Raw genomic sequence first — 18,269 nt, 5'->3', positions numbered from 1 at the left:
GATTTATATAAATTCTTTTGTAGATATAGACAGAAGCTGTTTTAGGTTCTTCTGTCCATATCTAAAGAAGTATTTATATCCGTTCTCGAGATATAAATACTTCTACCGACCTCTTACTCTGCAGAACATCTATAGATAGAATGCCTTCTGCAGGTCCTTTATAAATTCGTCCGGAAGTTTGGTGTAGATATAAGCCATCCTACATATACCAACGCGTAAAACTAAGCGACTATATATCACCAGTCCTGAGATTTGACGACGTAGATGTCGTTATCCCTAGTAGGGACGACTGGAACCGTAGCAACACTCCGCTCTGGCTTTTTATGCAGACGGATGCAAGATGGAAAAAGGTACAGGGGCTGGCGTCTACTGTGAAAGGCTAGGCTTTGAGCTTACCTACAAGCTGTATAGCAACTGTAGTGTTTTCCAAGCTGAAACCTTCGCTATTTGGAGGGCAGTGGAATTGATAAAAAGTCTGGATGCAGAGATCGTTGAACCGGTGACTATCTTTGTGGATAGTCAGGCTGCTCTTAAAGACATCAAATTCTGTAATAACAAATCTGAGGTCGTCCTCGAGCGTACAGCAGTTTTGGAAACACTATAGGCTGTGTTGGGTACCAGGACACCGTGACATCATGGGTAATGAAAAAGCAGACGAATTAGCTAGACGAGGATCTTAATCTACAGATCTAGCAATAGATGGCTCAATGAAACCAGAGTAATGACAGGAGTCACTACTGGTCATTGCAATATCAGGGCCTTTACCAGTAAATGGGAACATGATGTTACTGATTATTGCAGACTCTGTGTTGACGAGAGGAGAAACCAAAAGTGGTTGGGAAAGTGCAACCGTAGCACGTAATATGTTTTCTGTTCAATTTCTATAACCATCGAAACTATTTCCCACCTGCTTCCTAATACTTCTTGTTAGAATCTTATCTTTTATATCCCCACTTTCTACCCTACAGATCTCTCCATATCGTTCGTGGATGATCACAATGGACCGGAAGGTCTCAGAGTGCTGCAGCCACATTAGTGACTGCACATCCCCAAACCCAACCTACATTCTATCGACAGAATTATCTTTTATAGGCCATAGTACAGACCTTCTGCAGAACACCTATAGATAAAAACCCTTCTGCAGGTATTCTATAAATAAAAATCCTTCCGGAAGACAAAAAAGACGAATTTGTAGAATATTCAATGTTAGAAATCTTTCGTAGGCCCGATGAAGATACAAGACCTTCTACATTGCCTTTTATAGGCCTTAAAAATTCCAATATATACGATGTCTTCTACAGGTTATATTATAGTTAGAAGTGCTAACCGTCTCTTGTACACTGAAGTCATACTACATGCCTTCTGTAAATGAAATCGATATTAAAATCCTTTCTGCAAGTCTTCTGTAGACAGAAACCTTTCTAAAGGCATTCTACAGATAGCAGTCCCTTTTTAGATCATTCTGTAGTCAATACAAACTTCGGCCTGGAATTCCATTGATAGACGATTTTCTACAAGCCTTCAATAGATGGGAGCCGTTCCTGTTCTGATTCCCTACTAAACGCCTACATATATAAGTCCCTCCTTAAATTGAAAGTCCTTCCTCAGGCATTCTACTAAACATTAACAGATATTGTATAACTTCCATTATATGTCTACATACTTTCCATGGATATTTTATTTTCCAACCCCCTCCCTTTTTTAGTTTTCTTTATTTTATAAGTTGCGTGTTTTTAGATTTTCATTGCCATCTTGGGAATCTTTTAGCTATAAAACTCTTTAGCATTTTTCCAAATGACTTAAAAGTATTCTTATTTAGATCCGCTTTCTCTTTAGGAGATCTCTCGATGTTGTTCTTAATATTTAGGCCTTATTATTTAGACACACTTTTCCATAAAAGTCTCCTTTGGAGATTCTCCATAAGAGTCCTCTTGAAGGTATCCTTAATATTTGGGCATATTTTTGCATAGAAGTCATATTTAAGGTCTCTTTACTATTTATGTCCCTTTTTTCTTTAGGAGTCTTATTTAAGGTATCCTATTATGCTATTTTTCCCACTAAAGTAATCTTGAAGGCTTTCTTTACTATTTAGGCTCTTTTTCCATGGGAGTTCTTTTGCTATAAACGACCCCTTGAATATATTCTAGCTAAAAATTACTCTTGAAAGTATCCTTACTACTATATGTAAATTTTTCCATAGGAGTTCTCTTTATGATCACTTTACAATTGATGCTTCTCTTAAAGGTCAAATGTGGACTATATCGGTTCTTCTCGATTTTCAATATTTTTTGCAACATTTTCTTCGGATTTGATTTAGTTTTTACAAAGCGAAAAGAAACCCTCTTTGGACAAATTTGTAGAAGTAGGTGTAGTAGGTCCACATTAAACCTCATATAACAGTACTTCCAATTATCCGTACGACCCTCGTTTTCCTTTTTTATTTTGCATACCCCAGCCCTGTGTAATGTAATATATTTATTATCTTAATATACTTTTCTTCTTTCTCCTTTTTTTGTTCTTTGTACTTTTGTGGTGACTCTCTCATTTTGTTGCTGCTGATGCTAATGGCGTTGGTCCTGATGCTGTTGTTCTTCTTGTTGCTGTTGTCGTGCCATTATAACTCTATGCAGATTATCTGGGTAAAAAATTGGAAGAATATGTTGCGACACTACCCGTGCATACATTTGTTTTGCGTACACAAAAACGTTCCGGTTTGATACGTGCTCGTTTATTAGGTGCTGAACATGTGACGGTATGTACAAAAAAAGGAAATTAAATATGTTCTCTTTTATTTTAAATTTGTATATTGTAGTTTTTTTATTAAATTTAAACTTTTTTATTATTTTGAAAATCAAGAATTGTATTGCAATTTAAAAGCCCAAAATTTATTTTGTATGTAACATTTGTGACTCCTGTCCTAAAAATTACTCACTATTTTTTCCATTTACATTATCTATCGAAAATGAGATGTTATGGCACTAACTAAGGAGATATAGGGAAATATTTCCTTTTATATAAAATAAGATTGACCATTATTTTAATGCTATATATTATATATAGCGATTTCTGTTATTCCGCGGCCTCTAGTGAAATTTTATAAGGAATATTTTTTCCATTGACTTCGTCCCCCTAAAAGCAGGCATTGAGGCTCAAATTGACACTAATTCCCAGCAAGTTCAAAAAAGTAGGAAAATGTATTTTTTGTCATATAAATATTTTCACATATATATTATAGCATTATATATTATATATACCGATTTATGTTGTTCGGTGACCCATAGTGAAATTTGATAAGGAATATTTTTTCCATTGACATCATCTCTCGAAAATGAAGTATTATGGTCCTTCTAGTCCTATTCCAAAATTGATTTCATTACCCTAACTAATGAGACCTGAAAATATTTCATTTTAAATAAAATTATGTTGGCCTTATTCTATATACCCATTTCTGTTGTCCGGTGACCCAAAGTGAAATTTGATAAGGAATATTTTTTCCATTGACATCGTCCTCCTAAAATCAAGTATTGATGCTCAAATTAACACTAATTCCAAGTAATGCCCGGAAGAAGAGGGAAATCGTATTTTTTTAAACATCACCTTTTTAAGGCTATTTTAATATTATATATGACATATATAATGTTTCCTTATATTCGATGACCTATAATGGAATTTTATAAGGAATATTTTTTCCATTGGTATCATCTATCGAAAATTAAATCTTATGGCATTTTAATTTTATATTATGGCCATTTTACCATAAAAAAAATTAGCTCTTTCAATTTCCTACTTATGGTAAAGGATATAAAAAGTTCGGTCAGTTCCAATTTAACGATGTCTTTACTTGTTTACTTCTTAAATTTTTAAAATTTGACCCAGAATTAAATTTCCACAAAAGTCACAGAGATTTATATCCCCATGTAATCATGCACATTCATGTAAATAGGTTTATTGTATTGTATTGTATGTTTTTCAATAGAATATAATTAAAATATTTCTTGTGTTCTTCTTTTCAACAACTGCCACCATCGCCACCACCTACTCCTCCCCAACAAAAAATTATAATCTTATTTAAAACACACCACAGGGTGAGGTTATTACATTCCTTGATGCCCATTGTGAGTGTACCGAAGGTTGGCTGGAGCCATTGCTGGCACGTATTGTACAAAATCGTCGCACGGTTGTATGCCCCATTATTGATGTTATATCCGATGAAACATTTGAATATATAACAGCATCCGACTCCACATGGGGTGGTTTCAACTGGAAGCTAAACTTTAGATGGTAAGTAAAAAAATGATTTTGTTTACACTTTAATCATTCAGCAAAGAATATTTTAAATTATTATTTTTATTTTCTTTTAGGTATCGTGTTCCTCAACGCGAAATGGAGCGACGCAACAACGATCGCACCGCTCCATTACGTACACCCACCATGGCTGGTGGTCTATTTTCCATAGATAAAGACTATTTCTATGAAATTGGTTCCTATGATGAAGGCATGGATATTTGGGGTGGTGAAAATCTGGAAATGTCATTTAGGGTAAGCTTTTTAACAGCAATCGAACAAAAAATAATTTAATCATTTAATATAATGAAATCATGTTTTTAGTAATTTATTTATTTATTTTTTAGCTTGTTAAGTTTTATATAATTATTTGAATTTACTCCAAAATTAAATATTTTACAATTTATAATTTATTTTTTAATTCATCCAAATCAAACAAACCAAATTTTCTTCAAAAATTTTTGGCATCCCATCATCAACTCTAGATTTGGCAATGTGGCGGTATTTTAGAAATAATACCATGCTCCCATGTGGGTCATGTATTCCGTGATAAATCGCCATACACATTCCCCGGTGGCGTTGCAAAAATCGTTCTACACAATGCGGCGCGTGTGGCCGAAGTATGGCTGGATGAGTGGCGCGATTTTTATTATGCCATGAGCACAGGTTCGATGTTTAAAGAAATGTTTTTTTCTACACTAAAAAACTGAAAATTATTAAAAAAATAACCAATCGTAAATTTTCGTAACTAATCCCCAAAAAACCAAACGCAATCATTAATATTATAATGTTTTTTTTTTCAAATAATGCTTAATTTATTTTGCTAAAACAAAAAATTGAGAATATAAAATAATATTGCTTTTAATAATTAACTAAATACTAATAATTAAAAAAGAAGAGAGAGAGAGGGAAATATTACTCATGAAACGTTCCATTTGAGGAATGACTCTGTAGCTCAATACCCTTAAATCGAGGTTTTATTCAGGATCGAATGTAATAATGAAGACTAGTATTTCCCTTTGACATAAAATCCCATTTTTCCCATTGACATTACCCCTCGAAAATGAAATATTATGGTTCTTTGAGTCCTGTTCCAAAACGGATATTATTACCCTAACTAATGAGAGATAAAAATATATATAAAATAAGATTGACCCTTATTTTAATGCCATACTGCCATACCGATTTATGTTGTTCGGTGACCCATAGTGAAATTTGATAAGGAATATTTTTTCCATTGACATCGTCACCCTAACATCAAGTATTGAGGCTCAAATTGACAATAACTCCCAGATAGTCCAAAAAAATAGAAAAATGTAATTTTACATATGTTATATATACCGATATTATATATACCGATTTATGTTATTCACTGAAATTTGATAAGGAATATTGATTTTATTACCCTAACTAATGAGAGATAAAAATATTTACTTTTTTTATAAAATTGACCATTATTTTAATGGTATATATTATATATATATTGATTTATGTTGTTCGGAGACTTTTATTGAAATTTTATAAGAAATATTTTTTCCATTGACATCATCTCTCCAAAATCACGTATTAGACCACTTCTTGTCCTGTTCCAAACACACCTTTTAGTGATATTTATAAATTTATGGAATATATAAAGATTTCCTTTTGTATAAAATTGTTGACTCTTATTTTATTGATTTATATTATAAATACAGACAAAAAGTATTCTGTGACCTATAGTGAATTTGATAAGGAATATTTTTTTCATTGACATCATCATACTTAAAACAAATAATTAAGCCTCAAATTGGCAACAATTCTCAGCAACTGCAAAAAATTGAAGAAATTTATATTTTTGTAATATAAAATTTGTGACCCTCATTTTAAGCTCTATATATTATATATAGTGATTTCTGTTGTTCGGTGACCTACAGTGAAATTCGATTTGGAATATTTTATCCATTGACAACATCGTCCTAACATTAAATATTGAATCTCAAATTGGCACCATTTCCCAGCAAATCCAGAAAAAAGAGAGGAAAATGTATATTTTAAAATATCAATATTTGTACAGTTATTATAACGTTGAATATGATTGAGGCCGATTTCACGTATTTGGTGACCTATAGTGAAATTTGATAAGGAATATTTTTTTCATTGGCATCACCTCTCGAAAATGAAGTATTACGCCACATATTGGCCTGATCTAAAACACCTTTTTGTGAAATTTACAAATTAATGAGATACCTTTTTATATAAAATTCTTGGCCCTTATTTTAGTGTTTTATATTACAAATACCGATTCCTAAGTATTCTGTGACCTATAGTGAAATTTGATAAAGAATATTTTTTCCCTTGGCATCGCCCCTCTGAAATCAAGTATTGAGGCTCAAATTGACAATAATTCCCAACAAGTCCAAAAAAGTAGGAACATGTATTATTTGCATATCAGTCATTTTACATAGATATTAAAGTACATATATAATATATGTACCAATTTATGTGCAATTTGATATGGAATATTTTTTCCATTGACATCATCTCTCGAAAATGAGGTATTATGGTCCTTCTAGTCCTATTCCAAAACTGATTTTATTACTCTAACTAATGAGACATAAAAATATTTACTTTTATATAAAATAATGTTGACTTATTTAAATGTCATATATTATTTCTACCGATTTTTGTTGTCCGGTGACCTATAGTGAAATTTGATAAGGAATATTTTTTTCCATTCACATCGTTCCTCTAAAATCAAGTATTGAAGCCCAAATTGACACTAATTCTCAGCAAGTCCAAAAAAAGTAGGAAAATGTATTTTTACCATGTTAATCTTTTTAAATAATTATTATAGCATTTCATGTTATATATACCGATTTATGTTGTTCGGTGATCCATAGTGAAATTTGATAAGGAACATTTTTTCCATTGACATCGTCTCTCGAAAATGAATTATTATGGTCCTTCAAGTCCATATCCGAAATTGATTTTATTATCCTAACTAATGAGAGATACAAATATTTCCTTTTATATAAAATAAGATTTTTTATGAAATATCCCAACTAAAAAACAAAGATAATATATTCCATGAACAATCCTAGTTTCTCCCCTCGTATAGTAATAGAATACAAAATTAATTTAGCCTTACGCGTTTCATAGTAATTTAATACCGCTCCTCCCTCCCCCTCTCTCTTTCTCTCTATTTAAAATTTTTGCATATATTAACGCTTTAATTACAATATTCAAATCAAAATATTTACATGGTTTTTTTTAAATTTTGTTTTGCATTTATTTTTTTCTATGAATTGAATTTCAAAATTAAAATGTTATGAAGTTTTTTTGTTTGATATAATTAAAACGATACCAACCAACAGACATACATACACGGCAGATGATGTATATGGAATAAATAATTTTGCGCACCCTTTTCACCTAATTTAATTTTAGTGTATGTACAACAAAAAAAATCAATCAACACACACTTGCAATTTGTTGTTGCTGTTGTGGTTAATATTGCAACAATATTGGAAATAATGATGAATGATGACAGTAAATGTGTCTTTTTTTGAGTTTTTTTTATTTTTTTTTTTTTTTATATAATTTGTTCCTCGTTTTCTCTCATCCACTTTGTAATTGAATTGAAATAAATGTTGAATTTTGTGCTCATATTATGTTTGAAAATAAAAAAAATCAATCAACGAATAACATTCACAACCAACCAACCAACACCACCACCGACCACCCACAAATAGCTTGAAAAGTTGGAATGATCTGTGTGTGTGTTCGTGTGCATATGCGTGTGGGAGAATGTTAACTGCAAACTCAAAAAAAAATCCTTTTAAAACCAAAAAAATGCTTCACTAATCCCCCTTTTTAAGAATGAATCAGGGATCAACCACAGCCATGAGGTCGAACACACATTGCTAATAAATAATTTTAATTGGTATTTGTAATATATATTTAATTTTTTTATTTATTTATTTTTTTGTTTCTAACATTGTTTTTTATGTTGCCCTTATATTTTTGAAAATGTTTATTATGGGTATAACAATGTTATTCACAGCATTTTGTTATTGATTAACATGTTTACATCAATATGTGACTAATTTTTATATTATATATGAAATATTTGCTTTTAAGTTTATATTAAAATTATTATTGAATAGGTTTTTAGAAAGGGAAATGTTTAAAATTTAATTATCACAATAGAAATTGTTTTGTTCTAAGATCTTAAGTGGACGTATTTTTCCCACTTCCGAACATTTATAATGAAATAGCTTTAAATACAGCAAAGCCTAAAATTATGCAATGTTTTCTTTGATAAAACTGACACATTTATGAGGAAATATCACAAGCGTGGATTTTTTTAAAAATTATTTTTTTTAAATATCACAAACGTGGATTTTTTAAAAACAATTTTTTATACAATATCAGAAATGTGGATGTTTTAAAAATGATTATTATAAAATATCACCACCGTGGATTTTTCAAAAAAAAAAATTTTTAATATTACAAGCGTGAATTTTTTAAAAATTATTCCATTTCTTCGACCAAGGGCTGTCACCTCAACTACTACATGTTTGTGTCGTATTTTTTTTTATCATGGGAGAGGCGTTATATCCCGGGATGCCTGCTCCGAACTCTTCTGGTCCGCGCCGGGATAGAAAGAAACCCCGGACCTTGGTTCTGTTCCATTTGTCGGAACAGCATCCACCACAGATCAACGTCGGTGAGATGCAATAGATGTATGGGATGGGTGCATTTCCGCGGTTGTTCAGGTCTTAGCCGACTTCTGACTACTGTGACAGGAGTTATTTTGGTGCATGCTGCGTCAGCGTATCTCCCAGCGTGTCCGCGAAATCCACAGCCACTCTGTTCACCACATGGACGGCTGAAATGAAGCTCCCTCTGAACATCATGGTCGATGGTGCAATAATTCCGACCACAAACTACCCCAAATTTTCGGGTGTAACGTTCGATAGCTTATTTAAGTCGTCCGCGCAAGCCACCGCTATTTGCGATAAGATGAGAACAGGAACAAGGTCATCAAGTCATGATGGTGCAGCCGCCTCTATTCGTATTGGGACCGAATTGACAGCGCGGTACCAAACACATGCCCTGTATGTGGACTTGGACCTCACGATACGCTGCATCTCTTTAACCGCCCTGCTAAACCCACTCATCTGTCTCCGGAATCTCTTTGGACGCAGCCGTTACAGATTGCAACCTTCCTGAACCTGGAAACAGAGGAGTCAGAACCAGAATAATTAAAATACAGCAAACATGTAGGCAGTTGCTACAACAACAACCTGGGATAAGTGTCGATTTTTAAAATAGTTTAGGTCAGGCGTAGATTTTTAATATATATATATATATATATATATATATATTTTTTTTGAGGCCTAGACGGCGTAGATTTATAAAATAATTTTTTTCGAGGCCTAGACCACCATGCGTAGTTTTTTTTAATAACTTTTTTCGAGGCCTAGATCAGGCGTAGATTAAAAAAAAACTAAGCCTAGACCAAACATAGATTTTTAAAATGATTTTTCGAATCATAGACGTAGATTTTTAAAATATTTTTTTCGATTTTTAAAATAATTTTTTTCTAAGCCTAGATTTTCAAAATAATTTCTTTGTGAGCCTAGGTCAGAGGCTTAGGTCAGGCGTAGTTTTTTAAAATATATTTTTTTCGATGCCTTGACTAGGCGTAGATTTTTAAAATATATTTTTTTCGATGCCTTGACTAGGCGTAGATTTTTAAAATATATTTTTTAAGACCAAGACCAGACATAGATTTTTAAAATATATTTTTTTTCGATGCCTTGACTAGGCGTAGATTTTTAAAATAAATTTTTTAAGACCAAGACCAGACATAGAATTTTAAAATATATTTTTTTTCGATGCCTTGACTAGGCGTAGATTTTTAAAATATATTTTTTAATAGAATTTTAAAATATATTTTTTTTCGATGCCTTGACTAGGCGTAGATTTTTAAAATATATTTTTTAAGACCAAGACCAGACATAGAGTTTTAAAATATATTTTTTAAGACCAAGACCAGACATAGAGTTTTAAAATATATTTTTTTCGATGCCTTGACTAGGCGTAGATTTTTAAAATATATTTTTTAAGACCAAGACCAGACATAGATTTTTATATATTTTTTTTCTAAAATATATTTTTTAAGACCAAGACCAGACATAGAATTTTAAAATATATTTTTTAAGACCAAGACCAGACATAGAATTTTAAAATATATTTTTTTTCGATGCCTTGACTAGGCGTAGATTTTTAAAATATATTTTTTAAGACCAAGACCAGACATAGAATTTTAAAATATATTTTTTAAGACCAAGACCAGACATAGAATTTTAAAATATATATTTTTTTAAGGCCGGGATTTAAAGAATATATATTTTCATGAAATAGGGATGATTTAATACAGTATTCCATTTGCCTCTTTAAGGTCTTAGAACAAACACTGTCTTATATTTTTTATTTTTTAATTGCTTACAATTTAGCATCCAAATAGTAAGATATGTAACTAAATGAAATATTTTTTTCCATTTTCTCTCTTGATTTTCTTTTTTTCTTTTATATTTTTCTATACTCTCATGTATAACCAAACATCATACAAACATATCATAACTATAATGCGACTAACAACACCCCCTATTTTATGGAAATAAAATGCTAAATCGAATCAATTCATTGTTTGGGGTATTCATTTATTTTTCGCCTCATACATACATACATTTCTTTACAAACAAAACAATGCTGCCTCCCTCTTCTTTAACACAACATGAAATCGAAATTAAAACCCACGAATAATACACTAGGTTTGGATGTGTGGCGGTATTTTAGAGATAGCTCCATGTTCACGTGTTGGCCATGTCTTTCGTAAATCGACTCCGTATACATTTCCTGGCGGTACAACGGAAATTGTTAATCATAACAATGCTCGTCTGGTTGAGGTTTGGCTGGACGATTGGAAAGAGTTTTACTACAGCTTTTATCCAGGTTAATTTAACTAATTTTCTTTGCTTGAAATTAAAAACAAATATATTATTCGTGACAAAATTAAACATGCATTAGAATTCAATTCATTACCCTTATGGCCGTTTTTTTTGGTTATGGCAATATAATAATAATTTAAAAACAACATTGTCTACCATACCCATATACATACATATTAGCGAAAAAAAAATATTTACATTTTTCTGTTAACATTGTCCCTTAACTTTTTTTCTCTCTTAGAAAACCTCGCATATTTATAGAGAGCATTTCTAAACACCATCCATTCATCACGCCCCCTAACTCCCAATGAATTTTGTTTGTTCTATGGTCTGCCATGCATCCTTTTTATTAAAACTAAATTATAAATAATTTTTAGTTTGTTTGTATTGTTTTTTATGGTGTTGGTTTAATTATGTATTGAGTTTTTTAATTAGATTTTTTTTATTATTTATAAAATATTGTATATTTTGTAAATATTGTATGTGATTATGTATCCTGCATGTGTTGTGTCCTTGTAATATTATTATCATTATTTGTTTTTATTTATTTGTGTCCTTATCCATTATCAGAAAAATATTCTTCCTGGGAATATAAGAGCGAGGATTTAAGAAAAACGTAGCCTATTTTTAGGGGTTGATTTAATTAAAAATCTTCCCACTGTGGATTTTTAAAATTAATTTTAGAATCTTTTTTAATGGAATTTACTAAGCATGGATTAAAAAAAATATTTTTCTGATCCGTCGTTGATTTTTTTTAAAAATTATTTTTAATCATTTTAATTAGGCGTAGATTTTTTAAAAGTTATTTTTTGTGATTTAAATTAGGCGTATATTTTTTAAAAATTATTTTTCATCATTTTAATTAGGCGTGGATTTTTAAAAATTATTTTTCATCATTTTAATTAGGCGTGGATTTTTAAAAATTATTTTTCATCATTTTAATTAGGCGTGGATTTTTAAAAATTATTTTTCATCATTTTAATTAGGCGTGAATTTTTAAAAATTATTTTTCATCATTTTAATTAGGCGTGGATTTTTAAAAATTATTTTTCATCATTTTAATTAGGCGTGGATTTTTAAAAATTATTTTTCATCATTTTAATTAGGCGTGGATTTTTAAAAATTATTTTTCATCATTTTAATAAGGCGTGGATTTTTAAAAATTATTTTTCATCATTTTAATTAGGCGTGGATTTTTAAAAATTATTTTTCATCATTTTAATTAGGCGTGGATTTTTAAAAATTATTTTTCATCATTTTAATTAGGCGTGGATTTTTAAAAATTATTTTTCATCATTTTAATTAGGCGTGGATTTTTAAAAATTATTTTTCATCATTTTAATTAGGCGTGGATTTTTAAAAATTATTTTTCATCATTTTAATTAGGCGTGGATTTTTAAAAATTATTTTTCATCATTTTAATTAGGCGTGGATTTTTAAAAATTATTTTTCATCATTTTAATTAGGCGTGGATTTTTAAAAATTATTTTTCATCATTTTAATTAATTATTTTTCATCATTTTATTTTTGGGGGTTTGAAAAAGGCCTACAGTTTTTAAAAAATATTTTTGGGGGTTTGAAAAAGGCCTACAGTTTTTAAAAAATATTTTTGGGGATTTGAAAAAGTCCTAGAATTTTTATACCCTTCACCACACTGTGGTACAGGGTATTATGTCTTTGTGCATATGCTTGTAACAGGCTAAAGGAATCGAGATAGACCCATGGTTCCTTTTGAGAATATGCATAGAAGCACTTTCTGAGTCGATTTATGCATAGCCGTCCGTCCATGTTAAATTGTAAACAAAGTACAGGTCGCATTTATGATCCGATTCGGATGAAACTTGGCACAGTTCCCTTATTTGGCCCAAGGACGAACCCTATTGAAATTGTAGAAAATCGGTTCAGATTCAGTTTGGTTGAAATCGGTTCCTATATATAGTTTGTCCGATTTTATGTAAATGATGCTCCGATTGAAACAAAATTTTGCACAGAGTATTGAATTAGGTCTAGATTGATGTATGCCAAGTTTGGTTGAAATCGGTTCAGATTTAGATATAGCTCCCATATATAGTTTCGTCCGATTTTATGTGAATGATACACCAAACTCCCAATATTTGTCCAATTGAAACAAAATTTTGCATAGAGTATTGAATTAGGTCTAGATTTATGTATGCCAAGTTTGGTTGAAATCGGTTCATATATAGTTTCGTCCGATTTTTTGTGAATGATACACGAAACTCCCAATATTTGTCCGATTGGGACAAAATTTTGCACAGAGTACTGATTTAGGTCCAGACTGATGTCTGCGAATTATATATTTTTATTGGTATGGAGTATCCTAACCTAAGGACTATATTATTATTTATTTTTGATTTAAAATTTAATTTGTATGTTTAATTTTTTCGTTGTTTTTGTCCACAAATTATTAATTATATGTTTGTTTGTTTTTGCACCACAACGTTATTGTTCTACCCTCTCCACAGTGTGTCTCCACTCAGCATCATCATCAAAATATCTTCTCCCTACAATCAAGAAAAACCCCGATTCCCATGAGCACAAAACCAAACGCTTATTTTGTTTGTCTAATTTAATTTTCAAATATGTTGCAGTCACTTCCCCCTCCGAATACCCCACACAAAAAAGTAATGAACCAGTTAAATGAAATGTTTTAGACGAATAATTGAATAGAGTGTCAACGCTAACGCGTAATTAAAAATAAACACAAATTTAGCAATATAGCCATGTTTATGATGGGGCTAAATAAATATGTTTGTTTATATTTGTGGCAGACGTGACTAGACATGTTGAGCTGCCATGGCAATTAATTAAATGTTCTCCGATTCGATTTTAAATTTAAATATTTTGGCAGAGACATATAATTCACATTCATTACATTCAATACTGGTTTCATTATTTTTTTTTCGACATAACCTTAAAGTGCAATAATATTGAATGATGTGATTTTTGTCCAACGTTTTTATGTTTTTTTTTTCTGTAATCAATCACCATGTAATACATTAAATATGCGTATGTATATGTAAATACATTTTTTAAAAATTACAAAAAAAAATAAATGCACTCAAAATTAAAAAAATAAATAATTCAAAATCGCACTAACACCAAAAACAAAATAATAACAACAAAATTATTAACACTTATTTGAAATTCAAAATTCTACAAATATTAATAATATATCTTTTTTTTTAATCCATCTTCCTCCAAAATTTACAAATAGGTGCTCGCAAAGCATCCGCTGGTGATGTTAGTGAACGTCGCGCCATGCGTGAACGTCTGAAGTGTAAATCATTCCGTTGGTATTTGGAAAATATCTATCCTGAGAGTTTAATGCCCCTGGACTACTACTATTTGGGTGAGGTATGTATTCAAGGTTTGGATTTTGGATTTAACTTTCCTTTACTTAATCATTGTGTAATTTTTCTTTTAGATTCGCAATGCCGAATTGGAAACCTGTCTGGATACAATGGGCCGTAAATATGGCGAAAAGATTGGCATGAGTTATTGCCATGGTTTGGGTGGCAATCAAGTCTTCGCCTACACGAAACGACATCAAATTATGTCCGATGATTTGTGTTTGGATGCAGCCCAATCACTGGGCCCAGTGAATATGGTGCGCTGTCACAATATGGGTGGCAATCAGGAATGGGTGTATGATTCAGAGGTGGGTGAAAAAAAATAATTTTTTAAAAATATTTTTCATCACTTAACATAGGCGTGGATTTAAAAACAAAATATTGTTTATGATCCTCCAAACAAAGCTCAGTACAGATTGGATTGTCTATAAAAGACAGTTCAATAGGTACAAGAGCGAAAGGCTAAACGTGAGTCTTGGGTCTTGGCTATAGTGAGTCAATACAAGGAGTCAACGAAGCGGCCAGATTTCGCAGAGTACTATCTAAAGATCCAAAATCTATAGGTAGTATTAAGCGAAGTGATGGAACGTGGACAAACTCTGGCAGTGAGACTCTTGATCTACTATCGCCAACCCACTTTCCTGGCTGTAAGGGTGCACAGTGTGCGCATCTGACATGAGTATGGGCGATAAATTGTTTTCAACCCTATAAGTTTCCCGGTCCAGATAGTGTAATACCGGCCATGCTGCAACACGCAGATGAACGAGTATTGACATCTCTGTAGGACATTTTTAGGGCTTGTCTACTTCTATCGTACATACCTAGTCTATGGAAAGAGGTAACCGTGACCTTCATCCAAAATACTGTAGACCGATTAGTCTCTATTCCTTTCTACTCAAGACTTTAGAAAGGTTACTAGACTCAGAAATTAGACACATTATTGACCAACGTAAACTGAACAACTCCCAGCATGCATACATCAAAGGCAAACCAGTGGATACCGCCTTACATGAGGTGGTTGGATACATCGAGAAGAATATGGAGTCATCTGACTACACTTTGGCAACATTCCTCGACATTGAGGGAGCTTTTAACAATGTGAAGCTAGAAGCCATCCATTCTGCTCTCGTAAGCACAGGTATCCCCTCACTCCTAACGGAATGGATTGATAGAATGCTGGAAAGCAGAATTATCAACTCATCCTTAGGAGAGAGTTCCGTGAGGAAATCTGTCAACAGAGGCACACCACTGGGAGGAGTACTATCTCCCCTCCTGTGGCTTCTGGTGATAAATGAAATACTACTGAAGTTCAATAATCTTAGGATAAAGGTTGTAGCCTATGCCGATGACGTAGTCCTGACGATTGGGGGTAAGTTTCTAATGACAATTGCAGATATTCTGGAGGGTGCCCTTTCAAACCTGTCTAACTTGGCATACGCCAAAGGTCTTGATGTAAACCCCACTAAGACAGAATTGGTGCTCTTCACTAGGAAACGTAAGATTCCTAGTTTCCGCCTGCCGTCACTGGGAGGAGTGACTCTAACCCTTTCTGAAGAAACAAAATACCTTGGCACTATCCTTGACCGAAAACTAACGTGGAATAGGAATGTTGAGGAACGCTCTAAGAAAGGGCTGCTGGTACTCTACTCAAGCAAGAACTTCATAGGTAAGAGCTGGGGATTAAGACCCGGGATCATACACTGGCTGTATGTGACGATCGTTCTCCCCATTCTTACATATGGTTGCCTTATTTTGTGACAGGGAGTCAAAAAAAGATGCTGCTGACAAAATTAAGTTTAGTACAGCCATCGGCTTCAATTCTGATCACCGAAGCGCTAAGAAGTACACCACAGGCAGTCTTGAATGCAATCCTGAATCTCCAACCACTGGGCATTCTGATTAAATTCCAGGAGGTCAGGTGTGCCCTGAGGCTCCGGGAAACGGATGCCTGGAAGTACATATGGTTGCCTTATTTGATGGCAGGGAGTCAACAAAAAGATGCTGCTGACAAAATTAAGTTTAGTACAGCGATCGACTTCAATTCTGATCACCGGAGCGCTAAGAAGTACACCACAGGCAGCCTTGAATGCAATCCTGAATCTCCAACCACTGGACATTCTGATTAATTTCCAGGCGGTCAGGTGTGCCCTGAGGCTCCGGGAAACGGATGCCTGGAAATCGCTGAACTATGATCGCTAGTATCCTAAACATAACGAAATAGTCATATTAGTGACTATTTTCCCTCTCACAGAGACTTTAATGACATCAAAGTAGAGTTTCCTAGTAGGGAATCCTCTTCTAGTGGTTCCTTACCACTGCCAGGTCTGTCATTCTTTACAGACAGGTCAAAGATGGAGGAAGGCACTGGTGCAGGCATTTAATTAACAATATTTGTAGTGTTTTTCAAGCAGAAATCCTTGCAATCACGAAAGCGGCCGAGAAAAATCACTTACTGCCGATATTACGGGACTGGTGACTATATATGTCGATAGTCAGGCGGCCTTTAAAGCGGTGAAGTCGTGTACTATAAACTCAAAAGCAGTTCATGATTGCAAGTCCGCTCTGAATGATATACCACAGATAGTTAGCTTATCTTGGGTTCCAGTACATAGTGACATTGAAGGGAATGAGATAGACGACGAGCTTGCTCGAGGGGGCTCACAGGTGTCCAATCTTCCATTGACTATTTCATTGGAAAAAATCGCTTGTTCTACTGCGAGGTAGTCGGCAACAGATGGTTGAGAGAACCTGCTTGCAGAATTTCGAAATCTATCTGGCCTGAACGTCTTCGCAAAAGGACGTCTTCGCAGCCGACACACAATAAGAGAGACAGAGAGATCAAAATAATTGTGGGGATCATAACAGGTCACTGCAAGATTAGATCTCTCACTTCGAAGTGGGACTCCAGCGGAGAGGACGAAGAATAACTAGAAACAATTGAATGTGTCCTCTGAAAATGACCATCGCTGATTGGCAGAAGACATAAACATGATAACAATGGACATTAGTCTCCGAGTGGACGGTTGTTTACTAACAACCATACATCCCTAACCTAACCTAGGCGTGGATTTTTTAAAAAAAATTTCATGATTTATTTTTATTTTATTAATTTATTTAAATATTTTTTGTATTCCAGGACAAATCAATACGACACACAAATACCGGCAATTGTCTACAACGGCCATCAAGAGAAGATCCCACAACACCGTTACTGCGTCCCTGCAACTATTCACGGGGGCAACAGTGGCTGATGGAGTCGAAATTCAAATGGCAAGCTCATTAGTTGTAAACCTAGTTGTTTGTTGGCTTATGTTTTATTTTTTTATTAATTGTGTTTTAGTTAGTACATTCAATTATATATAAATATAATGAAAAAAAACTATTTTTAAATTGTAACTGATAATCATCTTTTTTATTTTTTTAATTTCATTTTATTTAATTTAAATTTAATAAATTAAGATACTTGACTTTTGGCATATTTATTTAAGATTATATTGTTTATATAAAGAATTTGTTTTAATTTTTATTACAACTGAAACTAAAAAACAAGTAAACAACCATCATTCAAGAAATAAACATATCCTAATTTAAAAAAAAAAACTATATAAATATAAAA

The 18,269-nt window shown here is 32.6% G+C and overlaps 1 protein-coding gene across 2 annotated transcripts in view; it reads left to right on the top strand.

Annotated features, from left to right (window-relative positions):
* The window catches only part of LOC133321930 (polypeptide N-acetylgalactosaminyltransferase 5), a 30,117-nt gene extending 12,120 nt beyond the window's left edge, over positions 1–17,997 (top strand). The window contains exons 4-10 of one of the 2 annotated variants that reach the window (XM_061531002.1): positions 2,631–2,752; positions 4,085–4,281; positions 4,362–4,539; positions 11,106–11,286; positions 14,518–14,657; positions 14,728–14,961; positions 17,790–17,997. In XM_061531002.1, the coding sequence (XP_061386986.1) occupies positions 2,631–2,752; positions 4,085–4,281; positions 4,362–4,539; positions 11,106–11,286; positions 14,518–14,657; positions 14,728–14,961; positions 17,790–17,936 (1,199 nt within the window). In that variant the 3' untranslated portion in view covers positions 17,937–17,997. Of the gene's footprint in view, positions 1–2,630; positions 2,753–4,084; positions 4,282–4,361; positions 4,540–4,769; positions 4,951–11,105; positions 11,287–14,517; positions 14,658–14,727; positions 14,962–17,789 lie in introns of both variants that reach the window. The other variant, XM_061531001.1, reaches the window with a different exon arrangement.
* The last annotated feature ends 272 nt before the right edge of the window (positions 17,998–18,269 follow it).

Source organism: Musca vetustissima, unplaced genomic scaffold (assembly GCF_032173495.1).
Source record: "Musca vetustissima isolate MV318-11 ecotype Yass unplaced genomic scaffold, APGP_CSIRO_Mvet_v1 utg13374, whole genome shotgun sequence".
NCBI classification, from domain to species: domain Eukaryota; kingdom Metazoa; phylum Arthropoda; class Insecta; order Diptera; family Muscidae; genus Musca; species Musca vetustissima.
The sequence above is the reverse complement of the archived record's forward strand: the minus strand, read 5'-3'. Positions and strand labels throughout refer to the sequence as shown.